General features: G+C 40.9%; 1 protein-coding gene across 3 annotated transcripts in view; it reads left to right on the forward strand.

Annotated features, from left to right (window-relative positions):
* The window catches only part of AATF (apoptosis antagonizing transcription factor), a 116,154-nt gene that overhangs the window by 65,139 nt on the left and 24,825 nt on the right, over nucleotides 1-26,190 (forward strand). For 2 of the 3 annotated variants that reach the window (XM_033183805.1, XM_033183804.1), the window contains exons 9-11: nucleotides 12,780-12,847; nucleotides 14,726-14,806; nucleotides 25,658-25,729. In XM_033183805.1, coding sequence (XP_033039696.1) covers nucleotides 12,780-12,847; nucleotides 14,726-14,806; nucleotides 25,658-25,729 — 221 coding nt within the window. The remainder of the gene's footprint in view (nucleotides 1-12,779; nucleotides 12,848-14,725; nucleotides 14,807-25,657; nucleotides 25,730-26,190) is intronic. The other variant, XM_033183806.1, reaches the window with a different exon arrangement.

Below are 26,190 nucleotides of genomic sequence, written 5' to 3' on the forward strand. Positions count from 1 at the left end.
TACATTCTATTTGAGTAACCAAAGGTGGACTATTTGTAACTTTAGTATTAAGATGCTTCTTAGACCTTATTCGCACATCCTGATTTCCTTTCATTCTTCCCTGTATTATTCTTGTAAATATTGCACTTCCCGTTGCAAAAGGTGGCTGCTTTTCACGCTTGTTGACAAGATCTAGAAGACTGCTTGCTACTTGACTCTGGTTTTAGGAATATTATTTTGAGAGAGGGTCTCACTCTGTCACCCAGGCTGGACTGCAGTGGTACAGTCATAGCTCACTGCAACCTCACACTCCTGTGTTCAAGCTATCATTACACCTTAGCCTCCTAAGTAGCTAGGACTATGGGTATGTGCCACCATACCTGGCTAATTTAAATTTTTTTTTAGAGACAGGGTCTCACTATGTTGCCTAGGCTGGTCTCAAACTACTGGCCTCAGGTGATTCCCCCTGCCTCAGCCTTCCAAAGTGTTGGGATTACAGGCATGAGCCACTGTGCCCAGCCCTTAGAAATATTACTGAATGATCACTGTATGCAAAGGCAGTGGTGGAGTTCCAGGTATTAGGGTGAGAGTTTCAGTCAGACGTATCCCCTGTCTGCAAGAAGCTTATAGTCAGGCAAGCAAGATGACATAAACATAAATAACCAAAATGCTTGGTGAGTGTGTATCGAAGAATTCAGAAGAGGGAGAAAATTAATAGTTTCAGGGAATTAGAGAAGGCTCCAGGGAAGAGGACATGGCATTTGATCTGGGCTTTCAAAGAAGGATAGCCAGGATTTTAGATATTCTGAGGTTGGGAGGAGGCCTTCTATATAAAGGAATTGTGTAATCAGGGGATTGTGGGGGAGCTGAAGGTCAGGGAAAGAGAATCGCAGATAGTTCAAACAGAATAAATGATAAAGGAGAGGATGACTTTTGCTCCAGTTTCTCATGGTCTAGTTTGGAAAAGTCCTGTAACCAATAACATACTTTTAAAATGTATGACTTACCATTTTTGTGGATTTTCTTTACTTGTTACATTTTTATCTTTTCACTCTTATTTGTTACCTATGTTTGAAAATCAGTAGAAAGGAAAATTGAATTACTATACTTGTTTGTTAGCAGCTGTGGCAATTTAGCTGTGGAAGATGATTTATTTTACCCTAAATGGTGTTTAGGGATTATCTATGAGCATGATCTGATGTTCACCATATTTCTGTTTATTGAATACTAATGTTTTGCTGAGTGCTTTACTTTTATCATCTTTTTAAGTCCCAAAACAACTTTGTGAGGTATAATTACCACTTTATAAGATGAGGAAACTGAATCTCAGAGAGCTCAAGGAACTTGTCTCAAACTACACAGGTAGTAAAGGGCAGAGCTGGAATTCAAGACAGGTAAATCAGACTCTTTGGCAGATAGTTACACTTAGATTGAACTGTGCAGTACACACTTCACAGAAGAGAAAATTCATACCTAGAAGCATTAGATCTTAGAGAGTGGGAGATGGAAACCTGTAACTGGTATTTGGCAAGCCTATTTCATAGATAAAAGATATTTAAATAGGAAACTCTGTAACTAGGCTGGGCATGGTGGCTCATCCGGTATAATCCCAGCAGTGTGGGAGGCTGATGCAGGAAGATCACTTGAGGCCAAGAGTTCAAGACCAGCCACGGCAACATAGACAGACCTCATCTCTACAAAAACTAGAAAAAATTAGCTGGGCATGCATGCCTGTAGTCCCAGCTACTCCGAAGGCTAAGGTGGGAACTTGGAAGGTCAAAGGCACAGTGAGCTATGAACATGCCACTGAACTCCAGCCTGAGCAACAAAGCAAGGCCCTGTCTCTAAAACCACACAACTGTAACTGAAATTAATTCAGACCTTTATTACAAAGATGTCAAGACATCTGTCTTGTAGTAAAAGGGCCAACTTTTTTTTTTTTTGAGACGGAGTCTTGCTCTGTCACCCAGGCTGGAGTGCAGTGGCCGGATCTCAGCTCACTGCAAGCTCCGCCTCCTGGGTTTACGCCATTCTCCTGCCTCAGCCTCCCGAGTAGCTGGGACTACAGGCGCCCGCCACCTCGCCCGGCTAGTTTTTGTATTTTTTAGTAGAGACGGGGTTTCACCGTGTTCACCAGGATGGTCTCGAACTCCTGACCTCGTGATCCGCCTGTCTCGGCCTCCCAAAGTGCTGGGATTACAGGCTTGAGCCACCGCGCCCAGCTGGGCCAACTTAAAGAGACTACAGGAAAGGTTAAGGGTTGGGGGGAGTATAGGGGAAGCACCAAAGATGTACTTGTTCTCATTTCCTGAGAAGAACTAACTTTTTCCTTTAAGAAATGAGACACAAGAGGGAGCATAGATCTGTATCATTTTAATAGTCAAAGAATGAGTTTAAATAGTTAAATGGCTTTTTTGTTTTGGTTTGGTTTTTGGGTTTTGGTTGTTTTTGAGATGGAGTTTCAATCTTGTTGCCTAGGCTGCAGTGTAGTGGCGCAATCTCGGTTCACTGCAACCTCCATCTCCTGGGTTCAAGTGATTTTCCTGCCTCAGGCTCCCAAGTAGCTGGGATTACAGGCATCTACCACCATGCCCGGCCAATTTTTTTTTCTTTTTTTGTATTTTTAGTAGAGATGGGGTTTCACCATGTTGGCCAGGCTGGTCTCGAACTCCTGACCTCAGGTTATCCACCCACCTCGGCCTTCCAAAGTGCTAGGATTACAGGTATGAGCCACTGTGCCTGGCCCCAGTTAAATGTTTTTTGTTTGTTTTCAATTCAAGTACTCTTGGAATGGGGGGCAGGGGGAAAGGATAATTCTCATCCACTTAAAACCATCCAGATTTGTTAAATAGACCAGTCTATGTGTTTGTTGTGTAGGTCACCTGGCCTATGTAAGACTTGTGAGAAGAATATTGTGTGGGGAAGTCATTTCATTGAAAATGGCAATGGCAAAGATATGTTCAAAAACAACTGACGAAAAATAGATAGGTTTCTCTATTCCTAGGTAGATAATAGTACCCTGGATTAGAGCCAGGTTGTTGTGTATTGACTCCTTTTGTGTAAAAACACTGAAACGTTATGTGTGTGTGGTGGGAGAAATGATAAAGCAAACACAAATTTGGTATTTTCTCTCAGAAATAATTGTTTTCCGGCCGGGCATGGTGGCTCACGCCTGTAATCCCAACACTTTGGGAGGCCGAGGCAGGCGGATCACGAGGTCAGGAGATCAAGACCATCCTGGCTAACACGGTGAAACCCTGTCACTACTAAAAATACAAAAAAACTAGCCGGGCGTGGTGGCGGGCGCCTGTAGTCCCAGCTACTCGGGAGGCTGAGGCAGGAGAATGGCGTGAACCCAGGAGGTGGAGCTTGCAGTGAGCTGAGATCGCGCCACTGCACTCCAGCCTGGGCGACAGAGCAAGACTCCGTTTCAAAATAATAATAATAATGTTTTCCCCTCTGTGTATATATGGAGCTCCTTCAAGGGGCCCCTGCAGGGGATGGAGTGGCGATTGTGTTCAGATGGAGTCTCTGCTCTCACACGGCACACAGTTAGCAAGGGGAAGAAGTAGACGTTCGTCAAGGAGTCCATGAGTGCAGAGGTATGGTGCGTGTGTGTGAGTGCAGCTGTGGTTAAGAAAGGTTTCCCTCAGGAAGAGATGATGAAGCGGAGATTTAACAAATGAGTAGAGGAGGAGGCATGGGAGGTCAATGGCTATGGAAGCCTGTTCCCGCAGTGCATATGCAGAAACAGCCTGTAGTGTGAGGGCCCACAGAGCATTTCACATACAGAATGAAGCCTGGTGGGACTGCAACACAGAGGCAGAAGGTGGGTTAGATTGGAGAGGTAGACAAGGGACCTAGTGGTAACCCTGTTAAATGTCCTGACACATTTGCTTTTTGAAAATACTACTCTGAGTACAATGAGGAAACAAAAATGGAGGAGGGACAAGAGTAAATAAGAGGAAATCATTACACTGCCTCAGGTGAGACCATGTCTCTTTTATTCTTGTTTCTCCAGTGTACTCAAAAAATATGTATGAGGGCCGGACATGGTGGTTTACGCCTGTAATCCCAACACTCTAGGAGGCCAAGATGAGTGGATCACCTGAGGTCAGGAGATTGAGATCAGCCTGACCAACATGGAAAAACCCCGTCTCTACTAAAAATACAAAGACTAGCCTGGTGTGGTGGTGCACGCCTGTAATCCCAGCTACTCGGGAGGCTGAGGTGGGAGAATTGCTTGAAACCAGGAGGTGGAGGTTGCAGTGAGCAGAGATAGCACCACTGCACTCCAGCCTGGGTGACAGAGCGAGACTCTGCCTCAAAAAAAAAAAGGGTGAACGAAGATGATAGTACTGGGTGGAGGCAGTGGAGATGGAGAAAAGTGGACAAATTCGTGAATATAAGACTTGAGATAGATGAGATATTGGATGTAAGGGAAGAGGAATTTCCAGGGATAAGTCTTAGGTCGTTGACACCTTGAGAACAGAAGGAAGTTCTTGGGGGAAACCCTGTGGAATGAGAAGAGAAGATTGGAACTGAGTCGTGAGGAGTGGCGGCATTTAATGACTGGCTAGAAGGGCTGGCTGAATGTGGAGTAAAGGCAGAGAAATGCCTCACTGATACCAAGAAAAGAGTGTTTCGGTGAGGTGAGAACGTCCAGTGTCAGTTGCTGCTTCAAGAAGTCTAATAGGACAAGTAGTGCCAGATGCCCATTAGACATGGAGATCTTGAGACCTTCGCACAGGTTGTTTGAGTAGCATAATGGAAGCAGAAATATTAGGTGTTGGAGCTGTTCGTTCGGCAGTGAATGGGCAACGTGGAGTGGGAACATATAGTTGGGGAGTGGGTCATTTTGTTCCAATTTTGTACTATAGGCATGTATAATAATTCCTTCCCAACTATTTGAAATTGTAGTATATGCAGTTTATTTTTTGTATGCCTCAAATATGGTGTATAAAAATTGCAAGTGACTTATTTTGGGGATAACTTTTTTTTTTTGAGTTGGAGTCTCACTCTGTTGCCCAGGCTGGAGTGCTGTGGCGCGACCGTCTCCCGGGTTCAAGCGATTTCTCCTGCCTCAGCCACCCTAGTAGCTGGGATTACAGGCATATGCCACCATGCCCAGCTAATTTTTACTAGAAACAGCGTTCGCCATCTTGGCCAGGCTGGTCTGGAACTTCTGGCCTCAAGTGGTCTGCCTGCCTCGGCCTCCCAGAGTGCTGGGATTACAGGCGTGAGCCACCATGCCCGGCCCTTTTGGGAATAACTTGAAAGACTAGGGAGCTGAGAACCAAAAAAGTGGTAAGAACCAAAAAAGTGGTAATACAAAAATAGATACGTTTTCACTAAGAATTCTTGTGAGAGAGAGAGGGAATTCACAGGAAAAGTAAACTCAATCCTTTGCGTCTGCTTTTGTATCCCCCAGTGAGGCAGTTTGAGGAACCCTGACTCAGCGAGGCCAAGTAAGTTCGATAGAGGGTTGCCCCAAGCTTTTTCCATCTCTAGCGTCTGTGGCTATGAACTGTGGAAGCCTAAAAAGTAGGAATCGGCCGGGCGCGGTGGCTCAAGCCTGTAATCCCAGCACTTTGGGAGGCTGAGACGGGTGGATCACGAGGTCAGGAGATCGAGACCATCCTGGTCTACACGGTGAAACCCCGTCTCTACTAAAAAATACAAAAAACTAGCCGGGCGAGATGGCGGGCGCCTGTAGTCCCAGCTACTCGGGAGGCTGAGGCAGGAGAATGGCGTAAACCCAGGAGGCGGAGCTTGCAGTGAGCCGAGATCGCGCCACTGCACTCCAGCCTGGGCGACAGAGCGAGACCCCGTCTCAAAAAAAAAAAAAAAAAAGTAGGAATCAATAACTCCGGGTCACAAATTCAGAAAGCCAAGGAATATGTGATCATAAAGCCAAAATGCTTTTAAAATTACTTGGTTTTTCAACAAGGGTGCCAAGACAGCTCAGTGGGGAATAGTCTTTTTAACAAATGGTATAATTGGATGTCCACATGTAAAAGAATGAAGTGGGACCCCTCCCTTACACTATATATAAAAATTAACTCAAAATGGATCATAGACCTAAATATAAGAGCTGCGCTGTGGCCGGGCGCGGTGGCTCAAGCCTGTAATCCCAGCACTTTGGGAGGCCGAGATGGGCGGATCACGAGGTCAGGAGATCGAGACCATCCTGGCTAACACGGTGAAACCCCATCTCTACTAAAAAAATACAAAAAACTAGCCGGGCGACGTGGCGGCGCCTGTAGTCCCAGCTACTCGGGAGGCTGAGGCAGGAGAATGGCGTGAACCCGGGAGGCGGAGCTTGCAGTGAGCTGAGATCCGGCCACAGCACTCCAGCCTGGGAGACAGAGCGAGACTCCGTCTCAAAAAAAAAAAAAAAAAGAGCTGCGCTGTTAATTATAAACCTCTTAGAAGAAAACATAGGAGTAGAGCTTCATGACCTTGGGTTAGGCAATGGTTTCTTAGATACAAATCAAAAATACAAATGACAAAAGAAAAAACTGGACTATATCAAAATTAAAAACTTTTCTGCTTCAAATGATACTATCAAGAAAGCGAGAAGACATTACAGGAGGGAAATGAATAAGGGACTGGTATCTAGAATATATAAAGAACTCTTACAGCTCAATAACAAAAAGACAAATAACCTCATTTTAAAATGGGCAAAGGGTCTGAATAGACATTTCTCCAGTGAAGATATACAAATGGCCAGTAAGCACAGGAAGATGCTCTGCATCATTAGCCATGAGGGAAATGCAAATCAAAGCTGCAATGAGAATGTATCATACCTGCTAGGATGACTGTCAGTCAGTGTTTACATTATTATTACTAAGTAAATGTTATTCTCAAGTGTCTTAGTCTGTTCTGCATTGCTATGAAGGAATACCTGAGAATGGGTAATTTTTGAGGAAAAAAGATTTCTTTGGCTCACTTTTCTGCTCCTGGGAAGATTGGGCTTCTAAAGTGGAAGCCTCAGGCTGCTTCTGTTCATGAAGGAAGGTGGAGGGGAGCTGGCATGTGCAGGGATCATGTGGCAAGAGAGGAGGCTAGAGGACTGAGGCATGCCAGGCTCTTTTCAACAGCCAGCTCCCAGGCTCTAATAGAGCAGGAACTCACTCCCCACAACCAAGGGAGGACTTTCATCTATGCCTGAGGGATCCACCTCCATGGCCCAGACACTTTCCATTAGGTCCCTCCAACATTGAGAGCAAATTTCAACATGAGATTTGGAGGGGACAAACATCCCAACTATAGGAGCAAGCGCTATATTATGATTACATTTTTCTTACAAATTTGTTTTTTCCTAGAGCTAATAATGCCTGTTTTTCTGTGTAACTATTGCTGTTTTTCCCTGTATACTCCACATGCCTTGAATATATAAAATAACCTATCCTTTTGCACCTCCCTTCTGCTTTTGCCCCTTTGAGACCTCATCCTAGAGAGCTCTCTGTGGACTCTTCTGGCAGGTCTGCACACCAGGCCTGCTGGCTGTATTCCTGGGACTTGCCTTTGCTTCTTCCCTGAGTTAGACCTCTCTTTTCTAATATCTTATGTCTTGATTTTTGTATACTCATTTACTGAAGTACATCTTCCTGTGAAAGAGTATATAGAAAGTAAATTGTTGAGTCCTTACGTGTTTGAAAAATGTATTTATGTAACTCTCATTATACTTGGTTAATAATTTGGCTGAGGAGGCAGAGGCTGCAATGAGCCGAGACTGCACCCCTGCACTCCAGCCTGGGTGACAGAGCAAGACTGTCTTTTTTTTTTTTTTTTTTTTTGAGACGGAGTCTTGCTCTGTCGCCGGGGCTGGAGTGCAGTGGCCGGATCTCAGCTCACTGCAAGCTCCGCCTCCCGGGTTCATGCCATTCTCCTGCCTCAGCCTCCCGAGTAGCTGGGACTACAGACGCCCGCCACCTCGCCCGGCTAGTTTTTTGTATTTTTTAGTAGAGACGGGGTTTCACAGTGTTTGCCAGGATGGTCTCGATCTCCTGACCTCGTGATCCGCCCATCTCGGCCTCCCAAAGTGCTGGGATTACAGGCTTGAGCCACCGCGCCCGGCCGACTGTCTTAATAATAATAATAAGGTGGCTGTATATGGAATTTGAGTCTGGAAGTCATTTTCCATAGAATTTTGACGGTACCTTGCTGTCCTCTGCTATCTGCTCTTGCTATTGAGATGTGTTTTCCCATTCAGATTTCCATTCTTTAATATGTAGCGTGACTGTATAATTTATTATCAAAACTGGGACATGTAAGGTGCTAGCCTGACAGCATATTAGGACAACAGGTGTAAACCGGGACTTTCCTGGTAAACTGGGACATATGGTCACCCTGTTTATATGTAACCTATTTTTTCTTTAACTGCTTAGGATCTTCTCTTGACCTCTGGTGTTCTATATTTCATGATCACGTGTCTTGACAAAGGCCCTTTTTTATTCATTGCACTAGGTCTTTGCAGGTGTATTCCTCTTCTTTCTATGATTTTGGAAAATTTTCAGTATTGCTTCAAACATTTTCTCCCAACCTTTGTTTGTTAGATGTTTGACTTTCTGGATTATCCTCTAAATTTTTGTCTTGTCTTGCAAATAAACAAGGGGATATTATCTTTTTGCTTTTTGGCTTTCTTTTTGTTTTATATCAGAGATTTTCATTCATTTATCTTTAAGTTCTTCTGTTGGATTTTTAAAAATTTTCTGTTTAGTGTTTAACTTTTCATTTTAGTCTTTTTCACAGCATCCTGCTCTTATCAAAGTATACCCTCTCCCACTTCTGGGATATTCATTGTAAGTTTGGAGTTTTTTTTTCTCCTTTTTAAGCATTTACTTTGTTCTCTGCATTGCTTCCTCGAGTCTCTTTTCTGCTTGTTTGGTCTCTGCATGAGGATTCCCTCAGATGCAGGTGATCCTTAACTGTCTGTTCATATTTAAGAGTAAAGCATTAAAGTTTATTATTTGGAATCTCTGAAACTTGGGCAGAGCTTTTTGGCTTCTTTAAATATAATTATGTTGTGAATTAACGTCTTTGTTAGAGTAGCCTTGTATGTCAGAATCTGTATTTGTTTGCTTTGTTTTGTATATATCTGTTTGTGCTGCTATAGCAAAATACCACAGAATGGGTAATTTTAAAAGAACGGAAATTTACTTCGCACAGTTCTGGAGGCTGTAAAGTCCAAGAACAAGAAGCTGGCAGTTTCTGTTGTCTGGTGAAGGCTGCTCTCTGCTTCCAAGATGGTACCTTGATACTGAATTCTCCTGAGGGAATTCACATGGCAGAAGGTGGAAAGGCAAAAGGGACAGACTTCCTCTATCATGCCCTTTTAGAGGGATGCCTAATCCCATCCACAAGGGCAGAGCCTGCGTGACTCAGTTACCTCCCAAAGGCCATTCCTTCCAATACTGTTGCATTGGAGATTAAGTATGTTCAACATATGGATTTTGGGGGACACATGCAGAAGATCATAGCAACTTTGAAATCTAATTTTGGCGGTGGGAGGGCAGACACCATTCAGTTTCTTCCAGAAAAGGCTCCTCTGCTTTCCTACCTAGGAAATTATAGAATGGGCTGTTAGCTTTCTACAAATAAGGTGGGAGAAAGGGAGAGGTTTCAGAGATTAACATAGAGCTTTCCCCTTGTACCTCATTCCAGCCTTCTTTGCCTAGTATCCTCTATTCTGGAACTTCTGTGGTTCAGTTTTTCCAAAGAATAAAATTTCTTTTTTCTCGCGAGCGGAGGTGGATGGTAGAGGTGGTTAGTCACTTGGCTGTGTGGGATAATGGAGAAGGCTCAAGTGGTTCTGCTCCTTCTCTTTTTCCCACCTTGCGTGGTAACTGCCAGAGAGCTGATCCTCACAGGAATTCTGCAGCCTAATACAATTGGCTTCATCTTCACCTTTATTCACTCTGGGCATTTGGGTGATAACTCCTGCATGTCCTTACTGTCTTGGAAAAATTTATGAAAATATGCACGCATTAGCTCTCCCTTTCTCTTTTTTCTTGTAAGTTAGTATTTATTTTATTCCTCAACTGTCTCTTAGAGGGGTTGAGAAGAGATAATGTGTTCAATCTGCCATTTTTAACTGTTTCTAGCATGCATTTTTTTCTAGTGAAAGTATTATAAATGTTGATTAGATGCTTTATAGTACTATTAGTGCTGTTCCTCAGGTATATTGGTATGGGTTAAATAGGTTTCTGTGGCCGACCTGAAAACCTAACTGTATCTATGATTTTCCCCTAGAACTAGAGGTATAATCAAGCCTTTCTGAATTGATTATCTGGAGGAATTTTAACAGACTTAGAGCAAAAACATTTTATCTCTCTCTCTATTTTCCAAATCACATAGAAAATTACTACAAATACTGTATCATCATTGTTGAAGTAAAAGGCTCTAATAATTGTATCAGAAACTTGAATTTTAGTAGAAAGGTTTATTTGTAAAGTTAAAGCTATACAAATTAAAATCAGAAAATTGAATTCTTCAGCCAATATCCTCAAATCTTTTTAGCAACTTTTTTGAAACCAATTTTATAATTAAATTTAAACCCAGTGATAATGGTAGCTGTGGGAAACAGTAATATTTGTTTAACTGTATTTTTTGTTGTTGTTGCTTTCTTTTTCTTACCGTGGACACAACAGAATCTTCTGAAATACTGGACTGAATAAACTAGACCTAGCTAGGTAGACCAATAAAACAATCTTCCAAGTCATGAATGAGTAAAAATAGTCATACAGAGCGCTTGTGTGTGAAAATGCAGCTCAGACTATATATAGTACACAAAGTGCTTGAAAGTAAATGCTGCACCAACTTGGTGTTGGAATTACAGAGACCACTGCAAGTGTAATAGATCCACTGCAGTTGTGAGCTCCAATTTCCAGCCTTCGGCAAGGACATATTCTTCCTGAGGATCACCCTGTTGTGCTGGGGCAGCCTTCCATGAGCACTTCCTCCCCAGTGACCCTGAGAGCCCAGTCTCAAGGGATCTGAGAAAATTAGGAAAACCAGGAATGATTGTTGTAATCTTTTGTGTGGCTGGAACAAGGTAAGGGCAGTGAAATGCAATTATTCCATTGTTTTCCTTCCTTTTTATTTTTCTTTCTCTTTTATTTCTTTTTATAATTATTATTAACCACTCCCTCTCACTCCCCCTACTCCTTGCTTCTGACAGAATATTGACTAGGAACCAGAAGCCCATTTCTGCTTAGCCTTAAGGGCAGCTGTTTATACAGCTGCCCTTACAGTGTTACATAGGTTTACTGTGTCGTATGTCTGTGTAACACTGGATTTGGATCTTGTATTTAGCTGCCAGAAGTGACTGTGATGAAGTAGGAGAGATAAACTGATAGATTGGCTGCCAGAAAGATGTTGGGAATCAATCAGATAAACAGGGTAGAGAAATAGCTTGCTGTTTTCTAGTGATAATAAGACCAGCGGCTTCTGGTCCCTGCATTCTTAAACATAATTGCTGTGGTAATAATGTCCAAAATAAGCAAATGAAAAAACATCACGGGAGGTTTTCTAATTGCAATTGAGATATCCTTTTCCCTTTTGCAATAAAGATTCATCTTTTGGAAGTGAATATTTTTATAAATTTGTTTTACTTCTTACAGTGCCTACTTACATAAACATATGAAATTAGAAAGAGACCTGCTTTCAGAGGGATTTATTTCTGTTTCTTCATCCTCCCACAGGCTTCAGCTATTTGATTTGGTGAAATATCTCTATTGCCACCATGCTTCACCTACAAAATAATGGCTAATTTTTATGAAGAAACAAGTTTTAGGGTCAAACCTGGATTATTGACAGATGATTAGCAGAACTAGTTTATCTTAGCGTCTTCACTTAAATTTCTCTCAGAAGATTTTTGGAATTTTAATCTCTGTTTCTCTTTCTCTGCATATAGTACTTGTAGTTCTATTATCGTAATTTAGGGTTTTTCTCCTTTAGTGTTTAACTTTTAAAACCATTGCTTCTCTTCACCCAGGACTTTTAAGATTCAGTGAAGATTCATAAGTCTGTACGAAAGGTACAGACGTAGATTTCAACTGGGTGCAGTGGAGTCAGGATTAAAATGACAGTAGGAGAGTCATTTAGAATAACTCCCATGGAGTTAATTATATGGGATGAGAGACTAATCTTCTGTGGTATATTTGCAGTATACAAATGACTTTCTTTAGGTTCCCTCTTAACATTTTTTGGCTATGAATGTGTTGGTATCATGTGTGGCTAAATCACTTAATACCAAGCATGGTAGAGTAGCAGGTATGGGAAACAAGAGGATGATGCGCACACTTTTAATTACATACAGTAAAGGCTTTTTGCCTGAGGAAGACCTTTCTGACTGTTGGAGGTTATAGTTCAGAAGTTAACCTTGCACCATTATCCTATTGGTGAGGAGCTGATGCATTTCCCTTTTTGCCACATGGCCCTTCCCACCTGACCTTTTAAAGATTCTCCATTGATATCTATGGAATGAACAAAACTAATCATAAAAACAATGAAGGGAATGTTGCACACTCATTGATGTATTTGAAATGAACTGCAGTACAATAAGTCTTCCAAATGGACTTCTGTTCTCAGCTACTGCTAGAGCCACCTTTTTAAAGATATATAACTATGAAAGGGTTAACGGGAATTCAGTAATGCTCTTGCCACTGTGTTGTCCCTTATTGATTGTAGTTTTAGAGCTGTCACTATGCCATTCAGAATTCCTTCTCTGCCCTTTTAAAACCAGTTGTACTGGAAGATGATAAATAAATTTGTTGCTTTCCTTTTTCCCCTAGCTCCTTCGAGAACTCATAGAACGGAAGACCAGCTCCTTGGATCCCAACGATCAGGTGGCCATGGGAAGGTAATCTAGATACAGCTTTCTGTTCATGCAAGCAATCTATGTAATAGTTTCTCCCCTTGAGTCCTTTTAAGTCTACCTGCAAAGCAGTGATTGGTCCTATAATTATTGAAGTTAAGCAGGATAACAAAAGCTAGAAAGAAAACGTGACTAATTGTTTACCCTACATTGCCTAAAGTACAATTTGAAAAGAAATTATAAAACACCAATGTGTTTGTTTTTTAGAGTTTGTTTTCCCAAGTCTTTCTGATACTCTTTGCTCCCTGGTTTGCGTTGTGATTGTATCCATATCAATCTGTTGACCAGTGGATACAAAGCAGCCACCCAAATGTGAGCTCTCAGCTGTCGGAACATGGCACTGCACACAACAGGTTCCTTGCTTAGTCGAATCTGCTTTGTTAGAGTCTGCCCTAATTTAGACCTCCACCCCTTCAGTAAAAGCTTCAGCACAATTAGAAATGGTACGTGGCAGCATTACCTAGATGTCAGGGCAGAATGTAAAGTAGTGAAGGAAGGCTCTTGTGTGTATGCTTCATCCTGTGGTTGGAAAATAAAAAGGGCATTTAGAGTGCTACCTAATGAATAGTGTACATTTAAATAGCCATGAGCCATAATTTGCAAAAGCACGAAAGGAAACAAAAGCTGCAAGTGCCAGAATGGGATTCTAGGCAGAGCAGCCTTTCGAGAAAGCAATGAAAAATTTGTGTTGATAAAATAATTTTATTTGAGTAAAATATTATTTGAATTTTAGGGTAGGATGTTGTTGATGTTTCGTTTATCTCTGGAATGTTATAGAGAGCTGTTCACTATAAATTTAATGTGATAGAGCAAATTGCATTTAAGTGGTGATTATATTGTACATTTATCTGACTTTACAATAAAATAGATTATGGTAATTAAGATTATATTAAGATTACAGTAATTGGATTTCCCTAGATTTTTTTTTTTTCTGGTGTTGAGTTTTTGTTGTATAAATCAGGTAAGATGACTAGCTGCTGCTGCTGTTTCTCCTTCTTTTTCTTTTTTTCACTTTAGTTCATATGAGCAATTTATGAAGATTTTCTTAGCCTAGTATCCCTTATTGAAAAATTAATTCCTTCGTATCTAAAATGACTGCAGAATATGTGAATCTTGTTTGGATTCTGATCCAAACAAGCCAACTGTAAAATTGAGACATTCCAGGAAATGTGAAGACTGACTGAATATTTGATAATAAAGAATTATTGTTGACTTTTTTTTTTTTTAGATGTGGTAATGGTATTGAGATTATATTGAGGGGAGAAGAGTCCTTATATCTCCTCTTGTATAGCAACACGTACTGAAGTATTTGTAGATGAAATGAAAATTAACAATTTAAAACAAATAAAATTAATTTAAAACAATTGAAAACTAGTATCAGGATCAGTAGTGGATAATTATTTAAAAATTAGCAAAAATTGGAAAGCACAAGAAAAAGCACTGAAGGATTACCAAAGGGAGAGTTAGATTTTAAAAATTCATGCATTCAAACCAACCAGCAATTGCAACATTAGTAATAGAACATGCTGCATAGCTAAAACATTACAAGAAAACTCAAGCAGCTATACTAAATTTGATGGGTTTGCCTGCAGACTGGTAGATTTAGTGCTTGTCACAGCAACTCCAAATACTAAGGAGCATTGTTAACCAAATTTGCTGTAGAATTTCCCAGCTGCCATTTGTTGTTTTACCATAATACAAATCCTGTTCAATTGATTAGTCAGTTTGGCCCCAAACTAGCTTAAGGAACTTGATGTAGGTTGATGATTTCTTTCTGCAGATTGTTAGAATAATTCCAATTTGTCAATATGTATAACTATTTCTGTTAGTGATGATGCATAATATTGCTTGTGAATTTTCCAGGCAGTGGCTTGCAATCCAGAAGTTACGAAGTAAAATCCACAAAAAAGTAGATAGGAAAGCCAGCAAAGGCAGGAAACTTCGGTGAGTTCCTTTTCGGAAAAAATGTCAACATATATCGTATATGTATCTCTTCTCTTGCATTCTGGCTGTTATGTCATTTTTCTTTTTCTTCTGATGATTCTATTTTTAAGGATCAGAAAAATAATATTTGAAGGTTTTTGCAACTCAGTTTTTCTTATTCTAAAATGGAAATACAGTTTCATTGACTTTTGTGCTACTGTTGTGAATGGATGAGTGAAATAATATATGCATTCCTTTGAAAGAGAAAAAATAAGAAAACAAAAGATAGTTGAACTTATATTAATTTTAACAATTAATTTCTATAGAATAATATAAAAATGTTATGGCCAGACGCAATGGCTCATGCCTGTAATCCTAGCACTTTGGGAGGCTGAGGTGGGCGAATCACTTGAGGTGGGAGATCCAGACCATCCTGGCCAATATGGTGTCTCTACTGAAAATACAAAAATTAGCCAGGTGTGGTGGTGGGCTTCTATAGTCCCAGCTACTTGGGAGGCTGAGGCAGGAGAATCACTTGAACCCAGGAGGCAGAGGTTGCAGTGAGCCAAGATCGTGCCACTGCACTCCTGCCTGGGCTACAGAGTGAGACTCCATCTAAAATAATAATAATAATAAAAATAAAAATGTTACTGTCTTATTGGTCCATTTTCATGAGCCATATGTGCACACAGTATGCTAAAAAGATATTAAGTGAAGGACTACAGGGAATGTTAACAAAGTTTTTAAATGAGAGGAAAAATAAAATGTTTATGAGAAAATAGAGAAATTTCTGACTTTAGGAAATCCCTCCCCTGTGAGCTCTTTAAGGAGTTTTATAAGGGTACACATAAAAGAAGGAACAAAGTAGAAACTGACCTCGCTATACTGTTAGACTTGGTAACTGTCGTGTGTGTGTGTGAAACACAGTATCATCACACAAAGTCTCAGTGTCAAAGAAACTGCCTGTAATTCAGGTGCACACTGAGAGAAAATCTTAAACTTGTTTTAGGACAGTTTCAGGCAGGTAGTTAAACCCACATCCTTATTAGAACCTGCCTGTCATTAAATTCCCTTTAGACAAATGTGGGTCTGATTTTTAAAGATCTTCGGAGAAGTAGATTTTCTCAGTTACTTTAATTAACTTGTTTTAGTATTTAACACAACTCATCAGGAAATGCTGATTTTTCTTTAACTTTGCAAAAGTACACAGTATCATCAACTTTGCAAAAGTATCATCCTTTAATTTAGGGTCGCTTTTTTTAAATCTCAGGTTAAATTGTTAGAATTTGCTTACCTCTTTTTATATCTTGAAATTTCCAAATCTTCATAGTTCTCTAAGTTCATTTTTAGAGGTAAAGAGCATGGACTTAAGACCCAGACTGCCTGAGTTTGAATCCCGGCTTTGACATTGATTAGTAGCTACTTTGGGCAAGGCCCTTTAACTCTGTGCTAGTTTCTTCATCTGTAAAATGGATATGATAATATACCAGCCTTGAAGGGTTACTGTGAGGATTAAATGAATAGTATATGTATGGCTCTTAGAATAGCACCAGGTACATAGTAAGCACTATGTAAGTGTTTATTGCCATTACTACTGTCATTATTATTGCTACCAGTATTCCAAGGTTGGGTCAGTCTCTTTTCCTCGTGTTCATTTATTTGTTTACTGACACGTCTCTTCTGTACCTGTCTCCCCCAAGCCCACTTCAAGGATTTAAAGAAGAATGTTACTAATAGTACTTCATAGGTGACTAGGCTGAATGATTATCTTATTCTTTATTTTGGGGATCAAATTTTTCTCCAGTAGTATACTTTTAAAATTGTAATTTTATGAGGACATAAATGTTCTCTAGAAGGAAGAGCTTACGATTTCAAATCACAAGACTTGCGTTCAAATCCTGGCTCTGTCTGGTGATATGATTTTGGTGGTTCTTTATTCTCTGGGCCTTACTTTTCTCATTTACTAAGTGGAGATAATAGTCCCTGCTTTGGGGATTTGGTATGGGAATTAAATGAAATCATGTGCAAATATCTGGTACATAGATTTATTAGTTTGAAAGGAAGAAAACCAGGATTTTGTTTTAATAGCAACTGCTTTTTATATTAATGATTCCACTAGCTTCATTAAACTGTTGATTACAGGTATGTGTCAGTGCAATTAGATACCTTTGCTTTTGCAGCATTTCGATAGCAGTGGAGATCCCCACATTCTCATCTATCCAGTGGCAGTAAAATCTTATTCTGGCAAGAGGCATTCTTTTTAAACAGGGTTAAACATGAAAATATTAAATAATAACTGGTTTTAGTGTCCTTCACCCTCTAAGAAGATGGTCATTAGGTGGTAGTTAAGACCCAGTCTGCCCTCAGGGAGCATACACATCATCTGTGGTATATGTGGAGGATTGGTTCCAGGACGCACAAACACTCCCACACCCCCACCCCTGCAGACACCAAAAATCTACAGTGCTCAAGTTCCTTATATAAAATGGCGTAGTAGTTGCATATAACCTACACGCATCCTCCCTATACTTTAAATCGTCTCTAGATTACTTATAATCCCTAATTCAATACAAATGCCATGTAAATAATTGTTACACTACACTGTTTAGGGAATAATAACAGGAAAAAAAATTGGGACATATTCAATATAGACACAATCATTTATGTCTTAAGTATTTTTGATCCATGGTTGATTAAATCTGTGGATGCTGAACCCACAGAATCAGAAAGCCAACTAGTCTGGAGAGGGTGGCAGACCCTAGCTGACTGAGGTACTGTGTGGGTGGTGTAGCAGTTGAAATAATCCTGCTCCACCCTTGAGGGATGCAGACCGCTCAGGAAGACTTGCACAAGAAGACATCCTCACTGAGCCTTGAGAGATTAGTGGGTGTTTGCCCAGTGAAAGGCAAAGAGAATGTGTGCAAAAAAGTTTGTAAGCTTGAGAGAGCGTGGGGCCCATTTTGGGAACTGTAATTAATTTGTTTTGGCAGAGGCTTTTGTAGCAAACTGGGATTTGAACTAATTGGTCTGATTCCAGAGTTCTTCTAACCTCTGGCTGTTGAGTTGTTTCACTGGCAGGACCAACTGGCCTATACAGGCACCAAAAGTGAATATGAGAGAATGGCAGGAGATAAGGCTGCATGCATGGGTGAATGATAGATCATGGCCATGTTAAGAATTTTGGACTTTACTCTGTAGGCTGTAGTGAGTCATTGAAAGATTTTAGGCAAGGCCGGGCGTAGTGGCTCAAGCCTGTAATCCCAGCACTTTGGGAGGCTGAGACGGGTGGATCACGAGGTCAGGAGATCGAGACCATCCTGGCGAACACGGTGAAACCTCGTCTCTACTAAAAAAATACAAAAAACTAGCCGGGCGAGGTGGTGGGCGCCTCTAGTCCCAGCTACTCGGGAGGCTGAGCCAGGAGAATGGCGTGAACCTGGGAGGCGGAGCTTGCAGTGAGCTGAGATCTGGCCACTGCACTCCAGCCCGGGCGACAGAGCGAGACTCCGTCTCAAAAAAAAAAAAAGAAAGATTTTAGGCAGAGGAATATTGTTATCACATTCACATTTTAGAAAGATGATTGGCTGGGCGCAGTGGCTCACGCCTGTAATCCCAGCGTTTTGGGAGGCTGAGACAGGTGGATGGCTTGAGGTCAGGAATTTGAGACCAGCCTGGCCAACATGGTGAAACCTCGTCTCTACTAAAAATACAAAAATTAGCCAGGTATGATAACATGTGCCTGCAGTCCCAGCTACTCCAGAGGCTGAGGCAGGAGAATCACTTGAACCCAGGAGGCAGAGGTTTCAGTGAGCAGAGATCATGCCACTGCACTCCAGCCTGAGTGACAGAGCAAGACCTCGTCTCAAAAAAAAAAAAAAGAGATAATTGTAGGAGATTTTCTATAAAGGACTGGAAAGTTATGAGAGCGAGGCCTGAAAGGAATAGGAGATGACAGATTGAGAGACATTTATACAGGTGAGTAGTTCTTTCTTAGGAGTGGCCGCACATGAAGAGGTAAAGGAAAGTGAGAAGGTTGGAATGACTCCTAGGGTTTCAGGGAACTAGATAGGTCTTGGTAGTAATCATTGATATGTGTAAAAGAGGGGCTGCAAGGAGAACATCTTTTTTGTTGTTGTTTTTTGAGGGAGGGAGTGGATTCAGTTTCTGACCCTTCAGAAATCCAAGTTGAGAGATTTTTCAGTCGAGAGGAGGATGTAGGTATTTATTAGTTGATAGGTTGGCAACAGCTTAATTGCTGTTTCCCAGTGAGAGTACAGTGTGACAAGAATACAGAGTGACAAGAGTAGAATCCTGAAGAATGTCAACATACGTGAGATAGACAGGGTAAGAGGAGCTCGTAAAGAATGCTGAGGAACAGTGGCCATTGAGGGAGGAGGGCAGGAGGAGGTTAGTGACAGAGGTGAATACAGGACAGTGTTTAGTAAGGGGTCAGGAGAGCCTGGTGCATCAGAGAATTCACAAAGGGCAGCATCATTTCATTTGTGATCACATTTCTTCACGTGAAATGCCTTTGGTTACTGAAGAATTCCAGAAACCTCAAACTAAAACTTTCCATACTTAAAAGGCCTCTAGAATTTCTGTGTCAACTTTTACTGTCTTGATTGATTTGTTTCATAAAAGCCTTTTGGAATCCAGTTGTAGATGGAATGAGAGAAATAGAAAACCACCACTAGGGAAACCCCACCCTAATAATTTTTGCAGACAAGGTCCACCCATAGATGCTAAAATCTATGGGCAAAAGTTTGAGGAGAAACTGTATTTATATGGTCTCTGAGTATCTCCCCCAAGATATTTGTCCATTACAAAGAGAAACATAGTGGCTTTGCAATAATCTAGCAGATGCCACCTTAACCAAGTGTTCAAGGTGAACAGCACCAGTAAAGAGACATATCCACACCCCCTCTGTCTTCAGTAGAAAGATAAAACACCATTTCTGTGGTATTCTTGCCAAAAAATGCCTAACCGTAATCTCATCATAAAACAGCATACAAATCCACATTGTGAGACACTCTACCAAATAACTGACCTGCACTCGTCAAGTGTCAAAATAATGAAAAAACAAGGACTGAGGGACTGTCACAGATTGCAGAAGACTAAGGAAACATCACAGCGAGGTGTAATGTGGGGTCTTAGAAGCCTAAAATTATTACAGAACAAAAAGGTTTTAATATGAGTTCATGTGTGTTGAATTGGTTTTGGTTTTGTCATCTGTACTCACCTGGCTCATCTTGAGACCATAAATGTGAGGATGTGGTCAGAATCAGGGAGTAGTCTTTACTCAGCAATAGCATAGCAACTGACATCTCCAGAAATCCCTGGTCAGGCACTGCTGAGCAATTTATATGCAGAGGCAGAAAGAGCACAAGCTCTGGAGCCAAACTTCCTAGGTTTGAAAGCTGACTTTTCCATTTCCCAGCCTTGAGACTTTGGACAAATTTCTTTACATCTCTGTGCTTCAGTGTCCTCATCTGTGAAAGGAGTATAATCATAGAAGTGACATTTCATAGGGTTATTATGCAGATTAAATGAGCTAATTCATGTGAAGTAACATTGCCAGCATTACATAGTAAGTAGCAAACTGGGATTTGAACTAATTGGTCTGATTCCAGAGCCTGCTCTTCTTTTTTTTTTTTTTTGAGACGGAGTCTCGCTCTGTCGCCCGGGCTGGAGTGCAGTGGCCGGATCTCAGCTCACTGCAAGCTCCGCCTCCCGGGTTTACGCCATTCTCCTGCCTTAGCCTCTGGAGTAGCTGGGACTACAGGCACCCCGCCACCTCGCCCAGCTAGATTTTTGTATTTTTTAGTAGAGACGGGGTTTCACCGTGTTAGCCAGGATGGTCTCGATCTCCTGACCTCGTGATCCGCCCGTCTCGGCCTCCCAAAGTGCTGGGATTACAGGCTTGAGCCACCGCGCCCGGCCGAGCCTGCTCTTCTAATCTCTGGATATTGAGTTGTTTCACTGGCAGGACCAACCCTATACAGGCACCAGAATGATGCCTTGGCTACCTTAGCATCCTTTCCTAAGGGGTTAAACCAAGTGGCCCTCCCAGGCTAGATGAGAATATTATAAACAACTTTCTAGGGTTAGACTTCAAGAACAGACAGTGTACGCCAGCTATCATCACTGATACTAGGGCCCAACGCTGAGCAATTTTTGCTCCTTGTTTGTGATAGGGTTGTACGTGTAAGACTTCCAGAAATGTAGCAAAGATGAACATTACCTTCTATAAACAGTTTAAATAATAACGCTTCATTAGTTCAAATGATACAGTCTGGTCAGACTTGCTAATTGGATGCTAGAAAATAACGTTTTTTAAAAAAACAAATATTTTGGTTTTTGGAAATACAGTAATTATAATTATTGATTATCAGTATTCTAATTAGCATTATATATAAGTGGATTTAGTTATGATTTAATCAGAAATCATAATGTAAGTGGATCAAACTCCCGAGCCTTTAATAATATGATGTCTTACTGTGTTGGTCTGTTCTTCCACGACAAAATAATATTTATCTTTTCTTAGTATGGTTGGTAAAAGGTGATTTAATATTACAACATACAGCCATTTTCAGTAGTATTGAGATTAGATGAATATGTTATGCTAAGTACAGATTACTAAACAGTCTTTAATCTGATTTCTTCCTAAAGCCTGTATTTCATCATGTAGTTAATAGTTATTAACTATATTGTATTAAATGTAAAGATATTCTACAGAGCAGTGCCATCTAATAAAAATATTAATATATATTTTTATTATTTAATATTATTATTTAATATTATATATGCAATTTTAAATGTTCTGGTAGCCACATTGAAAAAGTGAAAAGTAAAAGGTGAACTTGATTTTAATAACAAATTTCATTTAACCCAATATATAAAAATATTATTTCAAAAATTTATTATTTTAAGAATTATTGATGACATATATTATTTTTTTGTCCCAAGTCTTCAAAATCTGGTTTGTATCTTATACTTAATTACAGTACATCTCAATTCAGACTAGCCCCACTTCAAATGCACAGTAGCCACGTGTGGCTAGTAGCTACTGCATTGCGTAACACAACTGTAGGATATAGTTCATAGTCTTGGTCTAGAAAGTGAATTAAACCCATCTGTGGACACAGCCAAGAATAGTAATCATACTTTCAGATGGACACTGAAGTTTAGTGAGGCCTAAGGACATTAAAAGATATATTTAATTAACAGTATTTTTGCTTTATATTTAAATAAAAAGTTATATAAATATTTGTGCTCATACATTGACACAACTTTTGGGAGGGCATTTTGACTCAGTCAGGTTTACATATGCGTACCTTTCAACTCAGCAATTTCACATCTAAGGGTTATGTACTGGCCAGGCTCAGTGGCTCATGCTTGTAATTACAGCACGTTGGGAGGCTGAGGTGGGAGGACCACTTGAGCTTAGGAATTTGAGACCAGCCTGGACAACATAGCAAGACCCTCTCTCTACAAAAAAAAAAAAAAAAAAGGTTTAAAAATTAGCCAGGCATGGTGGCACACACTTCTAGTCCCAGCTTCTTGGTGGTGGTGGTGGGGGCTGGGAGGCAGAGGTTGGGGGATGGCTTGAGCCCGGAAGGTCAAGGCTCTAGTGAGCCGTGATCGCACCACTGCACTCCAGCCTGAGCAACAAAGCAACACCCTATCTCAAAAAACAAAACAAAACATCACCAACAAAAGACAGAGATCTTTTTTCATTTTATAAAAAGTGAAGAATTAGACTGGGTGTGGTGGCTCATGTGAGGCCTGTAATCCCAGCACTTTTGGAGGCCAATGCAGGTGGATCACTTGAGTCCAAGAGTTCGAGACCAGCCTGGGCAACATGGTGAAACCCCATCTCTACTGAAAATACGCATATTAGCTGGGCATGGTGGTGCACTCATGTAGTCCCAGGCACTCAGGAGGCTGAGGTGGGAGGATGGCTTGAGCCTGCGAGTCAGACGTTGCAGTGAGCCGAGATAGCACCACTGCATTCCAGCCTGGGTGACAGTGAATCCCTGTCTCAACGACAACAACAACAAAAAAGTGAAGAATTAGAAGCAATGTATATGTTCAAAAATATGAAAATATGGTACTTCTGTTCCTACGGTTATAAGCAGCCATTTATAAATTGTTTATGGGACATTGCTTATAAGGCTAGGTGAGAAAAGAATTCATTCAAAATTATATGAATATATATGTAAAAGGATCATTATGTGAAACAAACATAACAACAATTGTCTATAGGTAGAAGGATTTTGTGTGGGATTTGTTTTTGTTTTTTAGATAAGCTTATACTCTGTAGTGAGCCGTGATCACACCACTACACTCCAGCCTGAGCTACAAAACCCAGACCTGAGGGCTCACTGCAGTCTCAACCTCCTAGGCTTAAGCAATCCTTCCACCTCAGCCTCCCGAGTAGTTGGGACTATAGGCATGCCACCATGCCTGGCTAGTTTTCTTACTTTTTAATTTTACTTATTTACTTTTTTGAGACAGAGTTGTGCTCTGTCGCCCAGGCTGGAGTGCAGTGGCCTGATCTCGGCTCATTGCAACCTCCACCTTCTGGGTTCAAGCGATTCTCCTCCCTCAGCCTCCCGAGTAGCTGGGATTACAGGCGCGCACCACCACGCCCAGCTAATTTTTGTATTCTTAGTAGAGACAGGATTTTGCTGTGTTGGCCAGGCTGGTCTTAAACTCCTGACCTCAGGTGATCCACCTGCTTCAGGCTCCTAAAGTGTTGGGATTATAGGCATGAGCCACTGCACCAAGCCAGTTTTTTTACTTCTTGGTTTTTATTTGTTTGTTTTATTTTTGAAACAAAATATCTCTCTGTCACCCAGGCTGGAGTGCAGTGACGTGATCTCGGTTCTCTGCATCCTCCATCTCCCGGGTTCAAGAGATTCTCCTGCCTCAACCTCCCTATTTACTGGGATTACAGGCATGTGCCACCACACCCGGCTAATTTTTGTATTTTTAGTAGAGACGGGGTTTCAACATGTTGGCCAGGACGGTCTTGAACCCTGACCTCAGGTGATCTGACCCGCCTCCGGCCTCCCAAAGTACTGGGATTACAGGCGTGAGTCACCGTGCCTGGCTAGTTTTTTTTACTTTTTGTAGAGACGGGGTTGTGCTATGTTGCCCAGGCTGGTCTTGAACTCCTGGGCTCAGGCGATCTTCTGCCTGGCCTCTCAAAGTGCTCAGGTTATAGGCATGAGCCACTGTGCCAAGCCAACTGTATGTGTTTTCTGTGTGGGGTTGTTTTTTTTTTTTTTTTTTTTTTTGTATTTTATACCTTTTGTATTACTTTTTTTCTGTTGATGTGGGAGTACAGACAGGGTCTTACTATGTTGTCCAGGCGGGTTTTGAACTCCTAACTTCAAGCAATCCTTCTGCCTCAGCCTCCCAAAGTGCTGGGATTACAGGCATGAGCCACCGCACCCTTGCCACTATTACTTGTATAAAAGGGACAATCTTATCAGTATTATTCTTATAAAATTCATTTGTTGAAATAAAGAATTACCTTTGGGAGGCTGAGCTGTGGGTGATATAATAAATAATTAAATTATTTGATAGAAGTATAGAAGTGTTCCTAAAGCTTTAAAATATTATGTATTGAAGACATGAAAATACCACATTTTGTTTATGGATAGTGTTTTGCCCTAGGAGAGTTTTTTGGGTTAGAATTGTATTTTATGTATATATAGAGGGCACATTATAATGAGTAGAAAAGGATACCCTTTTGAGTTATCTTTGGTATGATTTGGACTGTATAAGGTCATGTATTTTCTAGAGAATCTCAAACACATCATACAAAATATTTTTTTTTGCAGTTGGTGGGAAATGTAGGTGATGTAACTTCAATAGTACCTAGACTGAAGACCTAGGAATCAAACTTACTGTGAATTCAGTTGTGTTTCTCCATTTAAAGGTGGGGGGAATGAAAGACCCACTGGATCTAGTGCATGGAGATAACGTGGAATTGCAGACCCCTTTTCTGACTTGGGGAGCCAGTGGCAGTGTGGATGGTGTTGATGAGGTGTTGCATTCAGATGCTATACCACTACCTTTGCTGCTGCCAGTAGATGACTTTTATGACATCTATTAAAATGAAAAATGCTTAAGGTATATGTAGAGGAAGAAAATGAGGTAGTCAATTCTTCATTGTCTTTAGTCTGGAATAATGTTTAAGGGTTGTATATTGCTCAAAAGCACAAGTGTACCTATTCTTTTTTGAGGCTGTTCTATAAATGAATCTGTGTTGAACTGTCATTTACAATATGCTGTTATCAGACTTTTCTCCTGTAGCATTAACGAAAATGGGAAAAATGTACAGTCAGCCCTACATATTTGTGAGTTCCACGTCTGCAGATTCAACCAACCAAGGATTGAAAATATTCAAGCCTGGGGAAAGGAGTGTTGTGTCTCTACCTGTGAACAAGTGCAGACTTTTTTCTTGTCATTATTCCCTAAACAATACATTATAACAACTGCTTACGTAGTATTTACACTGCATTAGGTATTTTAAGTAATCTAGAGATGAGTTAAGTATATGGGAGGGTGTGTGTAGATTACATGCAAATACTGTGCCATTTTATATAAGGAACTAGAGCATCCGTGGATTTTTTTTTATCCATGAGGAGTCCTGGAATCATTCCCCCACAGATCCCATAGGATGGCTGTAGTTGGTCATCCCAGTGACAGTGGTAAGGGCCTATGAATTTTTCCCTATCCCACTTTGTAGCCAGATGTTCCAGTGATCGGTTCTGGAGTTTGTTAACTCACGGAATGTGTTTCCTCTCCTAGGTTAATAGTTACTAATGTTGCTGCCTCTTTGCTTCCTGCTTTATTTAGGTTTCATGTCCTTAGCAAGCTACTGAGTTTCATGGCACCTATTGACCATACTACAATGAATGATGATGCCAGGTGAGTAATAGATTAATTATGTGTCTCAAATGGCTTCATGACAGCCTGATATTGACCTGCTCTACAGCCTTCGCCCTCTCCATTTCTTCTTATCAGTTAACCATTTGTCATTGGCATCATAGTAGGGATCACATCTCTTCACCCTCATAATTACTATAAAACCAAACCAAAATCTTGCATAAATATCAGTGCTGCCTTTGGTGGTTTGTTTGGTTTTCCTGTTTTGTTGTGAGCTTTAGCCCAGCTCTCTGGGACATCTGAGCTCTCTAGGACAGGGCAGGCGGCCCATGTTCTTGCCGTTTGTACTTGGGGCTGTTGTGCATATGCTTTCCTTTTGAAAGTGGCTCTAGCGAGTGCTCTGGAGATGTGCATATGTTGTATTTATTGGGGATTGTGAGTGTTTTTATAAAAGATATGTATGCTTATTTTATAAAGCTGAAACGAGAGAAATACAGAAAAAA

This window comes from Trachypithecus francoisi, unplaced genomic scaffold, assembly GCF_009764315.1.
Source record: "Trachypithecus francoisi isolate TF-2019V2 unplaced genomic scaffold, Tfra_2.0 Lachesis_group20, whole genome shotgun sequence".
Classification (NCBI taxonomy): domain Eukaryota; kingdom Metazoa; phylum Chordata; class Mammalia; order Primates; family Cercopithecidae; genus Trachypithecus; species Trachypithecus francoisi.